We start from the raw sequence: 16,656 nt of genomic DNA, 5'->3' as shown, positions 1-16,656 counted from the left end.
AAATTGTGAAAATGATAATCTACATTTGAGTGTAAGAGCATTCCGGTCTTTGTCCTGTTGGAAAGTAAAATCTGAGAACCTGCTTCAGACTGCAAACAACCTTAGAGAGGAGAAGATTTACAGTTGAAGTCGGAAGTTTACATCCACTTAGGTTGAAGTCATTAAAACTTGTTTCTCAACCACTCCACATTTTTTTTGTTAACAAACTACAGTTTTGGCAAGTCGGTTAGGACATCTACTTTGTGCAAGTCATTTTTCCAACAATTGTTTACAGACAGATTATTTCACTTGTAATGCACTGTATCACAATTCCAGTGGGTCAGAAGGTTAGCTACACGAAGTTGACTGTGCCTTTAAACAGCTTGGAAAATTCCAGAAAATGATGCCATGGCTTTAGAAGCTTCTGATTGGCTAATTGACATAATTTGAGTCAATTGGAGGTGTACCTGTCGATGTATTTCAAGGCCTACCTTCAAACTCAGTGCTTCTTTGCTTGACATAATGGGAAAATCAAAAGAAATCAGCCAAGACCTCAGAAAAAAATTGTAGACCTCCACAAGTTTGGTTCATCCTTGGGAGCAATTTCCAAACGTCTGAAGGTACCACGTTCATCTGTACAAACAATAGTACACAAGTATAAACACCATGGGACCACGCAGCCTTGGTGCAAAAAGTGAAAATCAACCCCGGAAGCAGCAAAGAACCTTGTGAAGATGCTGTTGGAAACAAGTACAAAAGTATCTATATCCACAGTAAAACGAGTCCTATATCGACATAACCTGAAAGGCCGCTCAGGAAGCCATTGCTACAAAACCGTCAAAAAAATGCCAGACTACAGTTTGCAACTGCACATGGGGACAAAGATCATACTTGTTAGAGAAATGTCCTCTGGTCTGATGAAACAAAAATAGAACTGTTTGGCCATAATGACCATCGTTAAACTTGGAGGAAAAAGGGGGAGTCTTGCAAGCCAAAGAACACCATCCCAACCGTGAAGCACGGGGGTGGCAGCATCATGTTGTGGGAGTGCTTTGCTGCAGGAGGGACTGGTGTACTTCACAAAATAGATGGCATCATGAGGTAGGACAATTATGTGGATATATTCAAGCAACATCTCAAGACATCAGTCAGGAAGTTAAAGCTTGGTCGCAAATGGGTCATCCAAAAGGGCAATGACCAAGTATACTTCCAAAGGTGTGGCAAAATGGCTTAAGGACAACAAAGTCAATGTATTGGAGTGGCCAACACAAAGCCCTGACCTCAATCCTATAGAAATGTTCAGGGCAGAACTGAAAAAGTGAGTGCAAGCAAGGAGGCCTACAAACCTGACCTAGTTACACCAGCTCTGTCAGGAGGAATGGGCCAAAATTAAATTCACACAACTTATTGTGGGAAGCTTGTGGAAGGCTACCCGAAACGTTTGACCGAAGTTAAACAATTTAAAGGCAATGCAACCAAATATGAATTAAGTGTATGTAAACGTCTGACCTACTGGTTGAAAGAAAGGTGATGAAAGAAATAAAAAGCTGAAATAAAGCACTCTCTCTACTATTTTTCTGACATTTCACATTCTTAAAATAAAGTGGTGATCCTAACTGACCTAAGACAGGGAATCTTTACTTGGATTAAATGTCAGGAATTGTGAAAAACTGAGTTTAAATGTATTTGGCTAAGGTGTAAATAAACTTCCGACTTGTAATAGGCATCTGTGGATAAACACAAGGTCATGGAGTACCCACTCACTGGAACAAGTGGAAGAACTGCATAAATGCTTTAGCATCTAGGAGCAACCAACCTCTTGTCTTTTAATGTACATTTTGCAAAGGTTTGGTTCAAGTGTCTATGTATGTAATGCTATGAACATGATCCTTTGTCTTTGTGTGTGTTTATTTGTGTGTTTGTGGGAATTTTTACTAGGATTGAATGTCAGGAATTTTGAAAAACTGAGTATAAATGTATTTGGCTAAGGTGTATGTCATTTTCAGACTTCAACTGTACATTCCACCAAAGGTGCTTCTACAAAGTATTGACTCAGGGGTGTGAACACTTATGTAAATGAGATATTTCTGTATTTGCAAAAAAAGTATAAAAACACTTTTCACTTTGTCATTATGGGGTATTGTGTGTAGACGGATGCGAAAATATATTTAATCCATTTTGAATTCAGGCTGTAACACAAAATGTGGAATAAGTCAAGGGGTAGCAATACTTTCTGAAGGTACTGGACAACTTTAAAGGTTATACTATGTAAACATGACACAGAAATACCATTGCTGTAATAAACACATCGGACGCACATACACACTCGCGCACACGCTACGCATCCATATGAATTGTAAACATTTAATTATACCACGCACGCATGCAAACATGCGGTGACTGAATGGACACTTAACTCACTCCGCCCATGTTGGGTGACCACATGTCCCATATTGTGCCAGACAGTCCTGCATTTTGGCCCTTTGTCCCACAACCAATCAAGTCCCACATTTCATCAACAAATTAAAACATCTAATTACAAAAAAAGTTAGATTTGTCCCGTATTTCAGTCAGACATTCTAACCTGTTTCTTTTGCAGTCACGATATATACAGAGAGTGCACAAAACGTTATGAACACCTGCTTTTTCCATGACAGACTGACCAGGTGAACACTATGATCCCTTATTGATGTCACTTCAAATCAGTGTAGCTGCAGGGGAGGAGACCGGTTGAAGAATGATTGTTAAGCCTTGAGACAATTGAGACATGGATTGTGTATTGTGTGCCATTCAGAGGGTAAATGGGCAAGACAAAAGATTTAAGTGCCTTTGAACGGGGTATGGTAGTAGTTGCCAGTCGCACAGGTTTGCGCCAACAGCTGCAACGTTGCTGGGTTATTCACGCTCAACAGTTTCCCGTGTGTATCAAGAACGGTCCACCACCTAACGTGGGGTGCACCTCAATATTACCAAGGTGTTCTTGATGTCCAGTACACTCAGTGTATATCATAAAGATATGGTACTAGTGATGTTAAACCCTTCTCCAATCGTTGTTGAGATCTGATATTCTGCGCAGCGCAAGACTAGATGTAGGCCAATGTCATATGGTCAAACACATTTGTCAAATCCTTTTGGTCTAATGATGCATTTACATCATGTCGGAAATTCGGGACCGCAGAGTTAAAATGAACGGAAATGTACATAGCGCTTCCTATTGGTTGATTCTGGTACCTCCCAAATGGGAAACTTGGGATCCGACTCTTCCGCCTAGGTTAGCGAGTTTGAGTTTCCGACATGACATGAACGCGAATTCCAGCTAAACTTGGAGGACAGTTAACTATTTACAAAAAATGATGAGCTAAAAACTTAAGAAAATAGCCATATAAGGTGATTTTGTCAAACCTGTGAGGCTCTCCATGTGCATTAGTTTCTTATTCAAAATATGTGCTGCTACTTCTCACAATATGGCTTTCCTAATTATTTTACATTTCCTGAGACCAACCAGAAATGTGTCCTTTGCTAAATATTCCCAGATTTTCATAAAAACAGCCACACGTGGTCTGTCATTTCTGTATCACCAAATTTTGTGTGAGGCAAAACACATTGTAGTAGCCTATAGGAATGCTTCAATTAGCTTGTTGGGTGCAGTGGTATTTCTCTGTGTGTGTGTGTGGGGGGGGTAAATTGTCCTGCGAATATCTTGCAAAGTCATCCCTTTGTCCGGCATTTTAAATGTGATCGCTCTAAGCCCATGACTGAATGGCCTTGCAGAGCATTCATCTGTAATGTTAACAGCCTACGTTTGCACCAAGGCACCAATAAATTACTATTTGTATTTGGTTACACCGTCTTAATGTTCTGAAAGGTATATTGTCTGGACTAAAGTGGTATTGAATGTGAGGATTTGAAATTGGAAAAAATGAGTATTGGTAGGGCGATGGGATCTGCTAAGGAAGCGAGGCTGAAGTTAATAGTTTTGGAGAGGAGTCGGTGTGGGTGAGGATATTTAAAATACATTTTGTTACGGAGAAATATTAAAAGGGGTGAAGTGCTGCCGGAGCTCGGAGGAGCAGCAGTCTAACTTATTTCAATTTGAGAATACACTGATCTGGTAAAACAATGGTAAAATTCTAAATACATTTTATTTAACTACCACTAAAATTCAATCAAAAACAATAAAATGACAAACTAAATAAATATGTATAGCAGCCTAGAGGAAGGTAAATGGTGGTTTCTTCCCTGTCTTCTCTCTGGTGGTGTCGAGAATGATGAAGAACTATAGGCGACAGCAGAGGCCTGTCAGAGGCTTTGACCACCTTGGTGAATCAGAACGTTGAAAAAACATTTCACTTCACCGTGTGTCTGCCTTGATGTTCATGAAACTCCATGGACCCCTCTTGCACAGTGGAACCTAAAACGATATGTGACCACTTGGTTACGGTGACACCGTTCTGCCGAGGACTCCAAACCAGAGTGGCCACCGCAAAGCCCAAGCAGACTGCTTGGGATATTTAGCCTACATTGGCTATTGGTTGAGACGCAGGGCCCGTTCTAGCTTGGTACAGTATGTCAGGGTGGGCAATTGGAATTGGGCCAAGTTGAAGGTAATAATGCTTTATGTTATAAACTCAGCACAAAAAGAAACATCCCTTTTTCAGGACCCTGTGTTTCAAAGAATTCGTAAAAATCCTAATAACTTCACAGATCTTCATTGTAAAGGGTTTAAACACTGTTTCCCATGCTTGTTCAATGAACCTTTAACAATTCATGAACATTCACCTGTGGAACGGTCATTAAGACCCTAACAGCTTACAGTCAGATGGTCACAGTTATGAAAACTTAAGACACTAAAGAGGCCTTTCTACTGATTCTGAAAAACACCAAACGAAAGATACCCAGGGTCCCTGCTCATCTGCGGGAACGTGCCTCAGGCATGCTTCAAGGAGGCATGAGGACTGCAGATGTGGCCAGGCCAAAAATTGCAATGTCCGTACTGTGAGACGCCTAACACAGCGCTACAGGGAGAAGGGACGGAGAGCTGATTGTCCTCGCAGTGGCAGACCACGTGTAACAACACCTGCACAGGATCGGTACATCTGAACATCACACCTGCGGGACAGGATGGCAACAACTGCCTGAGTTACACCAGGAACGCACAATCCCTCCATCAGTGCTCAGACTGTCTGCAATAGGCTGAGAGAGGCTGGACTGAGGGCTTGTAGGCCTGTTGTAGTAATGCAGGTCTTCACCAGACATCACCGGTAACAACGTTGACTATGGGCACAAACCCACTGTCGCTGGACCAGACACGACTGGCAAAAAGTGCTCTTCACGGACAAGTCGCGGTTTGGTCTCACCGGGGGTGATGGTCGGATTTGCGTTTATCGTCGAAGGAATGAGCGTTACACCAAGGCCTGTACTCTGGAGCGGGATCAATTTGGAGGTGGAGGTGGAGGGTCCGTTGTGGTCTGGGGCGGTGTGTCACAGCATCATCGGACTGAGCTTGTTTTCATTGCAGGCAATCTCAACGCCGTGCGTTATAGAGAAGACATCCTCCTCCCTCATGTGGTACTCTTCCTGCAGGCTCATCCTGACATGACCCTCCAGCATGACAATGCCACCAGCCATAATGCTCGTTCTGTGCATGATTTCCTGCAATACAGGAATGTCAGTGTTCTGCCATGGCCAGCGAAGAGCCCAGATCTCCATCCCATTGAGCACATCTGGAACCTGTTGGATCGGAGGGTGAGGGCTAGGGCCATTCCCCCCAGAAATGTCCGGGAACTTGCAGGTGCCTTGGTGGAAGAGTGGGTTATTTATTTTATTTTATTTATACGTGCCAAGAACTGGAAAATCTGGTGCAGTCCATGAGGAAGAGATGCACTGCACTACTTAATGCAGCTGGTGGCCACACCAGATATAGACTGTTACTTTTGATTTTGACCCCCCCTTTGCTGTTTTTAGTTTGAGATGCATGAATACACCACACCAAAAGCAAAGTAATAATAATACAAAAAATACCAAAACCTTGAAATAATTACCATTGAAAACGAATTTCCTGCAATTCTACGTAGTAATGTAATGATTTATGTCACTACTAGGTCAATTGATTTGACAGCATGCTTAATCTAATTTGGCAATCGTTGCAAATATATCTCCAAAAGTTAAGTGGCTCATCTGCTTGTTTGTCATGATTCAATTCATAGCTTTAGATTATAATAGGATAGACTCACTATAACAAGCTTCTGGTTGAACCACAAAGACACAGACTCATGCCTATAGGCAGGTGAATAAATATGTGTGTGTATACGAGAGGCATAGTTTAGAGTAATGAACACAACCCACTCACCAAAAAAAAGTGCTATTGTGGTGAACACTTAATGAATCCGAATTAGTGCACCACTCCAAATAGGTTGTGACATTATTAGTGAAAATTACTAGTTTGTCATAGAAAGTGGAGCAGAGTTAAGCCTTCCTCTTGGTGGGTAAGTGCAGGTAAAGAGTAACAGTAGCTGCAAGGCCAAGTTCATTGTTGCGCCAGGGGGGTTATGCAACGCAAAACAACAAAATATGAATGAAAACCCTTACTGAAAGGTGTACTTATAATGCAAGACATTCACTATAGATCATTGCAGATAATGTATCTAAACTTCAACTGACAATGCATAGGAGGCTAGGTAAAAAATATCAATAATAAGTCAACGAAAAAGACTGACATTGAGAGTGGCATTTTGTACAATCACAGTGATGCAGAACAAAAGCTAGAAATCCAAAATGGTGCAATCGACAGTGACGGTATCAAAAAGTAATGGCCTCGTGAATTTTCGTGCATGTGTTGGACATGAATGACGTATCTGATCACAGATGAGTCCCAACAAAAATGGTGAGGCACAATCTCAAGATGCGTAGCTAAAAATAAACATACAATACCCCACACTCAGAGTTCTCCATGTGTGTATCTCTCTAGCGGGCGCAGGCCAAAAGAGGAAGAAGATAAGAGAAGGGTGTGAGACTACTATTAGAAAAAAAGAGTGGACAACAGTGGTGGATTTCATTATGTCAATAACTGGTACAGATGATTTATTAAGACGTTTTGTTATACCAACATATAACGTATGTCTAGAGAGGAAGTATAGATATTACACCAAAAGGCTAAATAGTCTATTTCAACTGGAAATGCATGCAGAGGAGTTCAGATGATTAGAATGATTGCGTTGACCCTAAAGCTTTCATTGGGATGAATCAGCTGAATAATGAATATTACACCTAACCTTATATGTTGATACAGTTGAAGTCGGAGGTTTACATACACTTAGGTTGGAGTCATTAAAACTAGTTTTTCAACCACTCCACAAATTTCTTGTTAACAAACTACAGTTTTGGAAAGTTGATTAGGACATCTACTTTGTGACTGACAAGTAATTTTTCCAACAATTATTCACAGACAGATTGTTTCACTGATAATGCACTATATCACAATTCCAGTGGGTCAGAAGTTTACATACACTAAGTTGACTGCGCCTTTAAACAGCTTGGAAAATTCCAGAAAATGATTTCATGGCTTCAGAAGCTTCTGATTGGCTAATTGACATTTCAGTGAAGTTTGTACCTGTGGATCTATTTCAAACTCAGTGCCTCTTTGCTTGACATCATGGGAAAATCAAAAGAAATCAGCCAAGACCTCAGAAAAAAAACTGTAGACCTCCACAGGCCTGGTTCACCCTTGGGAGCAATTTTCAAACACCTGAAGGTACCACGTTCATCTGTACAAACAATAGTACACAAGTATAAACAGCATGGGACCACGCAGCTGTCATACAGCTCAGGAAGGAGACGCGTTTTGTCTCCTAGAGATTAACGTACTTTGGTGCGAAATGTGCAAATCAATCACAGAACAACAGCAAAGGACCTTGTGAAGATGCTGGAAGAAACAGGTACAAAAGTATCTCTATCCACAGTAAAACGAGTCCTATATCGACATAACCTGAAAGGCCGCTCAGCAAGGAAGAAGCCACTGCTCCAAAACCGCCATAAAAATGCCAGACTACGGTTTCCAACTACACATGTGGACTAAGATCGTACTTTTTGGAGAAATGTCCTCTGGTCTGATGAAACAAAAATAGAACTGTTTGGTCATAATGACCATCGTTATGCTTGGAAGAAAAACGGGGACGCTTGCAAGCTGAAGAACACCATCCCAACCGTGAAGCACGGGGGTGGCAGCATCATGTTGTGGGGGTGCTTTGCTGCAGGAGGGACTGGTGCACTTCACAAAATAGATGGCATCATGAGGTAGGACAATTATGTGGATATATTGAAACGACATCAGTCAGGAAGTTAAAGCTTGGTCGCAAATGGGTCTTCCAAATGGACAATGACCCCAAGCATACTTCTAAAGTTGTGGCAAAATGGCTTAAGGACAACAAAGTCAAGGTATTGGAGTGGCCATCACAAAGCCCTGACCTTAATACGATAGAAAATCTGTGGTCAGAACTTAAAAAGCGTGTGCGAGCAAGGAGGCCTACAAACCTGACTCAGTTACACCAGCTCTGTCAGGGAGAATGGGCCAAAATTCACTCAACTTATTTTGGGAAGCTTGTAGAAGGCTACCTGAAACATTTGACCCAAGTTAAACATTTTAAAGGCAATGCTACCAAATACTAATTGAGTGTATGTAAACATCTGACCCTCTGGGAATGTGATGAAAGAAATGAAAGCTGAAATAAATCATTCTCTACTATTATTCTGACATATCACATTTTTAAAATATAGTGGTGATCCTAACTGACCTAAAACATGGAATTTTTACTAGGATTAAATGCCAGGAATTGTGAAAAACTGATTTTAAATATATTTTGCTAAGGTGTATGTAAACTTCCGACTTGAACTGTATATGGGTATGTGCATGATAATAAGATGGTTAGAATATGGCAGGGACTCTTACTGGGATCAGAGGTGGCCACTCACAAATTAGCGGGTGACATAAGCAAACAAATCTTCTAACTACATGCATAATTAACATGGGGGGGTTTGGCTTGAAATATTAATTGGTTAAGTTAAATGTCAATTGAAGTGGCTGTACAAATAGTGCTCTCCCTCCACTTCAGCCATCTCAGTCTAAACTGCCAAAGTCAACACTGGTTTCAAGTGAAGGAGAACCAGCTCTTCCACGCGCGCACAAACACACCGACTGGGACAACATGTGCACCTGTCCAAATGGAGAGAAGGATTGGGCCTAGCTGGTGTTGGTCTGGCACTCAACCACTGATTGCACATGAAGGTTGTCTGTGCATATACCATCACAAAACTGCAATGTGCGGATGTATTCTGTGATTTGTTACTACAATAAACCTCTACTTTATAATAGATTTAGTCGTTTTTAGTCGTAGATTTAGATGTTTTTAAAGAAGAAAAAAAACACGAGAAAAATCTTTCAATTTCTACAATTCTCTACAATACTGTTGAGAAGCTATGTGGAGTAGTTTTGAGCAGTTAGCGAAATTCCAAAGCCACAAATGGTGAACATCAATAGAAAAAAGGGGTTACGATGAAATAACATAATATTGAAGTTGTGTGTATTTCTTAGTTTTTATTTGATGACTTTGTTATTTTTCATTCCTTTAAAGTCCTCATCTCTGCTCAGGCAGTAGCAGTCAGCCAGCCCATCTTTTGTTATCTGTGTGCGCCCCATACTGTACTGTCTTTAGTCATCCTGTTTAGCTAGCCTGCATAACTACGCTGCCGAGCTGTCTGACTAAATAATTTAACTAGTTCTTCAAAGTAGAAAAGGCATACTCCCCTGTAGGTCTAAGCCCTTAGATCGCAATATCTACTAAGCTAACATATGGAATTGTTTTAAGGCGGTCATCAAATGTATAATTTAACCATTGGATTTTGAGGTATAAAAAAAGGGCATTTACTACAAATTCATAAATGGCAAAACCAAAAGTATGATATTAAGGAACAAGGTTCTGAGAGACATTTTTGTAAAATGTAGACCAATGTTTGGTCACTTTTTGCAATTTTTACAGCCTGGTACTGGGCCACTTTCAGATGACTCCACTGAAGCTTGTGTGGTTGTAGAGCAGAACAACCGACATGTTCGTGTTTGTGAGTGATATTGGTGACAGTTTGTAGGTCCAACGGTGCAGTCTGGACAGTTGGTTTTGTGAGAAGACCTCTTCGAAATGAGAATGTCCACGGCAGAGTTCAGACAACTGCCGTAAAGCTTGTGGATATTGTAGAGTCAAACAACTGACACTGCCGTGTTCGTGAGAGTCTAACCTTTCAATATCAGTGACATACAGTATTATAGTTCATAGCTCATACAGTTCGGGTTGGACAGACAATTGTGACGATTTTCTTGTCCAGATCCTCCGCTTTCACAAGCCCCATGTCAATCAGCTCTAGAGGGGTTTAATGAAGGGTCTCTGTTCCTCTCTTCATTGTGTTGTGTGCATTCCTCTCCCATACGGTCTGTGTGTATCTAACCTAACATAGCAGGCGTAAAAGGGTATACGTCCAGAGATCTGTATATAATGACGAGAAGCTGATGTGTCCGCTCTAACAAAGGGAGTCGTTATCCTAAAGCCGGGAAGGAAGGCGACAAGCTTAGGGCCAAAATAAGCCAATAGAAACACATTGTTTTTTTGGGGGACAGATTTTGTCAACAGTGAAACCTCTAGTTTCCCCTATTTGTCTTTGTCGGAGCCAGGGGGAAAAGCTGCAATGGATTATGGTCATTGTAGTTAATTACCACGTTTCTGTGCTGAACTATGTTAAATATTTGCTTAATGAAAATGTATCTCCCATCATGGAGATGGCCCATCATCCGACATATTTCTTGGCTTGATTTCTCTCGTGAATTATTTGTTTTCTCGCTAGAGAAACGGTGATTTGGGCTCACAAAAAAAACTAAATGGAATTCAAGTAATTGAACCGACATTGGTCAATTAGTTGTTTAATAACCAGGAAAGAAATGTCAGGTTAGTTAATCCTTAAGAGTCCATTGACGCACCCGTGTAACATCATACAACAATAATCTGCCAGTTTAAGCTTGAGATATAAGTATTTTTGCATGGGCTGTCTCTCAAACCCCCATATCCACCTATATCTGCCTTCCGCATCTACAGTGGGAGGTGACCGAGCTACAGCGGTGTTTGCCAGACCATGAAACATCCCGAAAATCTGTATTTTCACAAAAACGTATGTAGTGTCCGAACGACCACTCTATGGAATGACCACTGTATGGAAAGGGGAGACTCTGTTTTGCTCTACGACCTCCAGAAGTGTCAGGGGACTCGTCTGAAAGTAACCCATACAAACAAATGGAAGTATAAAGGTAGTTTTGTGCCAACAAAAATAAGGGGTTAAATATGTGTCCAATTTTTTTTTTTTTTTTTTTAATATATTTTTTGGACACTTTCTTAAATCACCTATAAAAAGGACAGACACTTCAAAACCTTATTCCATATGACTGTGAATTATGAATGTGTTATTCAATGCGTTTCTATGGGCTATAGTAGAAAAGGTCAAAAAAAATTACACCTAAAGGTCCTAAAATTCAAAATCGGTATCCATGGTATGACCATCTTAAAACAATTCCATATGCTAGCTTAGTAACCCCCCGCTCAACACTACTGTGGATTTCTACAACTCCCATCTTGTTATAGAAACAGTCGTTTTCTTAGTCTGATCACAATTTAAATAGACTCCCCCATGACCTTAATAATCCTCTTCTCAGTGCAGGTACAAAATGCTACCGTTTTTGGAACTTTACCATTAATTTAAGGATTTTTATCTTGGACTTGCACATTTGACAGTGCTGTAAGAGCCCTAAAGGTTCAAGCTACCGTGCAGAAAACAGTCACCATTAAGTCTTTGCCTGTCCATTCAATTCATTCGTATGTTAGTACAAAAAGCTCTAAAACGCGCAACACCGCTTTGAACCATTAAATGGACAGTGTATACTCGCTTCCAGCATGTTTTCACCACAAAAAAAGTGGCTGAAAGCCATGTAAAACGCTGCAATTGTTAACTATCTATGATGCAAGAATGAAATATAGATGATCCAGCAAAGCCAGGCATCTTAGGATATTGTAGCCTAAGCACTTCTCCCTCTCCTCGATCTACACTGAGTATACCAAATATTAGGAACACATTCCTAATATTGAGTTGAAAACTTTCCACAGAGATGCTGGCCCATGTTGACTTCCATGCTTCCCACAGTTGTGTCACTGTTACGTTCTGTCCATCGTTCGTATGTGTTTTCCTTGTTTTAGTGTTGGTCAGGACGTGAGCTGGGTGGGCATTCTATGTTGTGTGTCTGGTTTGTCTATTTCTATGTTTGGCCTGATATGGTTCTCAATCAGAGGCAGGTGTTAGTCATTGTCTCTGATTGGGAACCATATTTAGGTAGCCTGTTTTGTGTTGGGTTTTGTGGGTGATTGTTCCTGTCTCTGTGTTTGCACCAGATAGGACTGTTTAGGTTTTCACTTTTCTTGTTTTGTATAGTCTGTTCATGTATAGTCGTCTTTATTAAAAACATGAATAACCACCACGCTGCATTTTGGTCCGCCTCTCTTTCGCCAGAAGAAAACCCTTACAGTCAAGCTATCATAGTTGGTATACATACTAGTTAACCCATGGCCCCATAACACCCACGGTTTCATCTACATATTGATTTGCGATTCATATATGCCCTGCTTAGGAGGCCATCTTTGTTGTTGACCTATCCACTTATTTATGCAGAGGTTGTCTGATTTCAAATAATTGTAAAGCCTCATTGCTCATGGGTGCAACTGTATGTTGAGTCTAGGATTTCTTATTGATTTGTGTACGTACAGATTTCTGTGACTTATTCGCCATAGGATTGTATAATAAAACCATGACAACCACAGCAGCTTTTTTTCTGGAATATGTCATTAATAGGATTTTAAGTTTGAACAACATTGTAACAAGAGAAGGTTAACTATATTATATAAAAACAGTTTACGTAAAACATCTGAGCTTGTTGTAATTGTGCTCCCTCAACTTAATGGTAACACTTTATAATAACATTCATGAAGAAGCCATTCAAAATGCAATGTTTATAAATGATTAAAGAAATGATCAAATAGTACTTATCAATAGTTTATTCATTTATGAAAGTTATTATAAATTGCTGCCCTGTTTATTTCCAAGAATATTTGTGATTGTGACATACAAGTCATTTTGTCTCAGTAGCATAGCCTACTCCTACAATGACAAATGGTTGGTCATGATGTACGGTATTAAGACACTTCAAAGTTGAGGTAACTATGTGGTAAGGTGAACCAATGTTTTTTATTTTTTTTATAAAAAAATAAAAACTGTGGGTCCTAGCATAGAAAAATGGCATGGGGATGTGATTAGGGTGATTTAGGAAAACAAGAGACAGGACGGAAACAGAGATGTGATGGAAGTCAGCCAGGGTGCATGTGAACAAGACACAGAAAGCTGTGTATGTCTGTAAAGCCCCCCTAAAAACATACCTCCTATGAGTTAGTCCCAATGGTATTTTCAGCTCAACTGAGCAGTGATCTAGTAATATTGTGCATGGGACATTTGGGTCACACTATGGTGTTACGACTGTAGTAATATAGTCCGACATATTTACGCTTACACTTGCTGCATCGGGGACACACTACGGGTTTCTCTACTGCTCTTTACCTGCGTTTGAAGGTGAGAACCACTCCCAGTAGAATGATGATGAACATGAGAATGCCCGCGATGACACCGGCCATCTTGACAGTGCTGTCCACCTGCTTTTCGGGCTCCACAGCGTCTGAGTCCTGGGTGGACGCGCCTATAAACAGGCACAGACATCACAGAGAGGAGGAGGGAGTTTACCCTGGAGCAACCATCCTCCACACACACACACACACACACACACACACACTATCACAAAGTCATGCATAGAAATGTCAGGATCATTATTAGTAATGATGAAAGGGAGACATTATTTGAGTGAAAAGGTAAAGGTGATTAGATATAGTGTTGTTGTTAAGGGTATTGGCAGACATGTTGGCTATATCCTGCCTGCTAAACTCCAAATGATAACAAGACAAAATTCAATAAAGATTCAGTAAACTTGTGTAAGGGTGCTTCTCACACAGGACAGATGAATGGTGAAAATCAACATGCAAATAACCGACTGGAAATACACAAGTTAGAGTAAGGTCAGTTTCTCTTGCATCAAAGGACTTGTGGTTGAGTTACGTATGAGTTGTTCATTTCAACAGGCTTTGCATCTAACACAGCAGTTGCACCACAATGACACACTGAAGACATGCAGTGCACTAGTGTTGAACACACATTGATTTAGGATGGACATGCAGGAAAATGTTAGCATGGGTTGTGACTGAAGTAGCTTGGACATACAGTGAACCACAGAGAGGGAGAGAATGTATTGGTTGAGTGAGTTAATAGTACTGCTAGCGACTCCAGCGCCTTCCACAGCTTACAAAAGTACTCTTACCTTATAAACTACAACTGCAAATCCTTGCTTTGAACAATACAAAAGACTGTGGGAATTGCACCCTAGTGTTGCTGTCTGTTTGGAAACATTAGAGTAAAACAACGTGCTGCTTCTATGTTCAACCTCTTATAGATGCTATATTTTCACTCAAGGTATTATTTTCAGGAGGTGCATTGAGGTGTTATAGAAACACATTCATTTATATTTTATTACCAACCAAACACCATCAATTAATGTTTGTAGACCTAATTAGTATATGTAGCTTATTAATCTTGACTATGTTGAAGATCAATACAAGTATGGCTCTTATTTGTGAAGGGTGCTCAGAAAAAAAGCCTTAAATAGAAAATATATATATTTTTTTGAAACATAGCAACAAAGCCATTTACAATTTGATGAATGCAAACTTCCAATGACATAACGAAAAGTGACTGTTTCAAATCCAATGAAAGAACTCTTGCCGGATCTCTTGAGCTATTCCACTGTACTGCAGAACAGCGTTGGATAGATGTACACATGCCAAAATGAATGAGCAAACTTGATAAACAATTAAGGCATGTTCAAACAAACTGGGTGTCTTATTTCTAGCCTCTCTTTTACAAATGCCTTTGTTCAAAATATCCTTTGAACCAACAGATTAAGAATATAACCTTGGCATGTTTTCGACTTCAATGATCCCTTAACACCATGTTGACACAGTTATCAATTTTACTTTGAATTTAAATTACATAGACCTCACCTAAAAATGTGAAATGGGTAAAATGCCCCATTCAGTTTACTGTATAGAATAAAGACCCTATTTGTGTGTAGCTGTAGAGTTTAGGGAAAGGGGGATACCTAGTCAGTTGTACAACAATACATTCAACTTAAATGTGTCTTCCGTATTTAACCCAACCCAATCACTATCTACACTGAAGTTCTATTGATACCCATCTTGTCATTTATGGGGATATCTGTCGTTTTAAGGAATGTCGCAAATCTGTGTTTTTAATTCCTGCTTCAACAGTGAAGTTCAAAACTTCAAGTGCAGAGTTCCCGCAAGACTTGAGTCATTTGACACCTAATCAGAACCCTTGATCCATCATCATAAAAATCATAATCTTCCCCTGATTAAATTCTCACTGTGCTTTCCTGCACACCCACAAACGTGGTGTTTCACTTTAAAAAATATATGTAAAGCCTTTTACTTTGGGCTGGGGTAAAAGTTAACTATAAAAAAGGAATTATGACTAAAACCCATGATATTAAAACTTAATCTCATTCATATATGGATGGATTGATTCCACAGACTGGGATGAGTGACACTGGTGGCAGCAGTGGGATTTGGCAGGAAACAGCGCTGCATGGGAGCTATTGTCTGGCAGACAGGGCAGCCCTGTGAGATTAGAGCAGCAAAGCTAAGTGTCTCTAATGGGATTACAATCTGAGCACTGCAGCGCTGGGTCAGATGGGCTCAGATTAATGTGATTTATCGGCACTGTAAACAATGTACAATGCTAATGGTACCAAGACTAGGCCTCAGAACAAAATGTCAACACTAATGTTTGTTTAGGTCAGCAGTGTACGCAGTACTTAAAGGCTTTAAAAGACATTATTTTGGTTCTTTTTTTGTTTGGATAAAAAGGAAATACCATACATTTATCTGCTTTATTTACAATATATACCATAACGTATGGTCAATGTTCTATCCTGAACTGAGTGCTTGTCCTCAACAAAGAGAGTGTCACTATTATGAAACAGGCTGCTTTGAACATAAAAAGTTTGGGTGGTCCAGAAACATGACATCTACATCATTCTTTCACTAAGCAAAGCCCATTGGTACAGCGCTATAGACCTGGTCATATAGTGGAAAATAGACCAGATCCTATCATATTGTCACAAATACTCGAACAACTGTCAGACCAAAATCATACCCAATACACCAAGATCCCCGAGGTTGCTAGATTTTGTACTGCTAAGGTCACTTCCGTATGATATTTTGGCTCACAAATATCATCCAATAGTAGCTAAAACTCAACATAAAGGGTAATTGTGCTAAAAGGTAAATACAAAATAAAGGGCCTTCAACAATCAATTCAACTGATTCTGTACTATTGCATTACTCATAAAATGGTCTATTCATTTGCCATAATGTCTTTATAGTCATCGTGTTCACCTAACCCTGCTATTCTTCTCCCCAG

General features: G+C 40.1%; 1 protein-coding gene across 3 annotated transcripts in view; it reads right to left on the bottom strand.

The window, feature by feature from the left end:
• The window catches only part of ptprt (protein tyrosine phosphatase receptor type T), a 413,934-nt gene that overhangs the window by 76,577 nt on the left and 320,701 nt on the right, over window positions 1-16,656 (bottom strand). For all 3 annotated transcript variants that reach the window (XM_029682684.2, XM_065001673.1, XM_065001674.1), the window contains exon 14: window positions 13,669-13,804. In XM_029682684.2, coding sequence (XP_029538544.2) covers window positions 13,669-13,804 — 136 coding nt within the window. The remainder of the gene's footprint in view (window positions 1-13,668; window positions 13,805-16,656) is intronic.

The sequence above is a fragment of the Oncorhynchus nerka genome, linkage group LG15, assembly GCF_034236695.1.
Source record: "Oncorhynchus nerka isolate Pitt River linkage group LG15, Oner_Uvic_2.0, whole genome shotgun sequence".
Taxonomy (NCBI): Eukaryota; Metazoa; Chordata; class Actinopteri; order Salmoniformes; family Salmonidae; genus Oncorhynchus; species Oncorhynchus nerka.
This window is presented reverse-complemented; position numbering and strand designations above follow the sequence as displayed.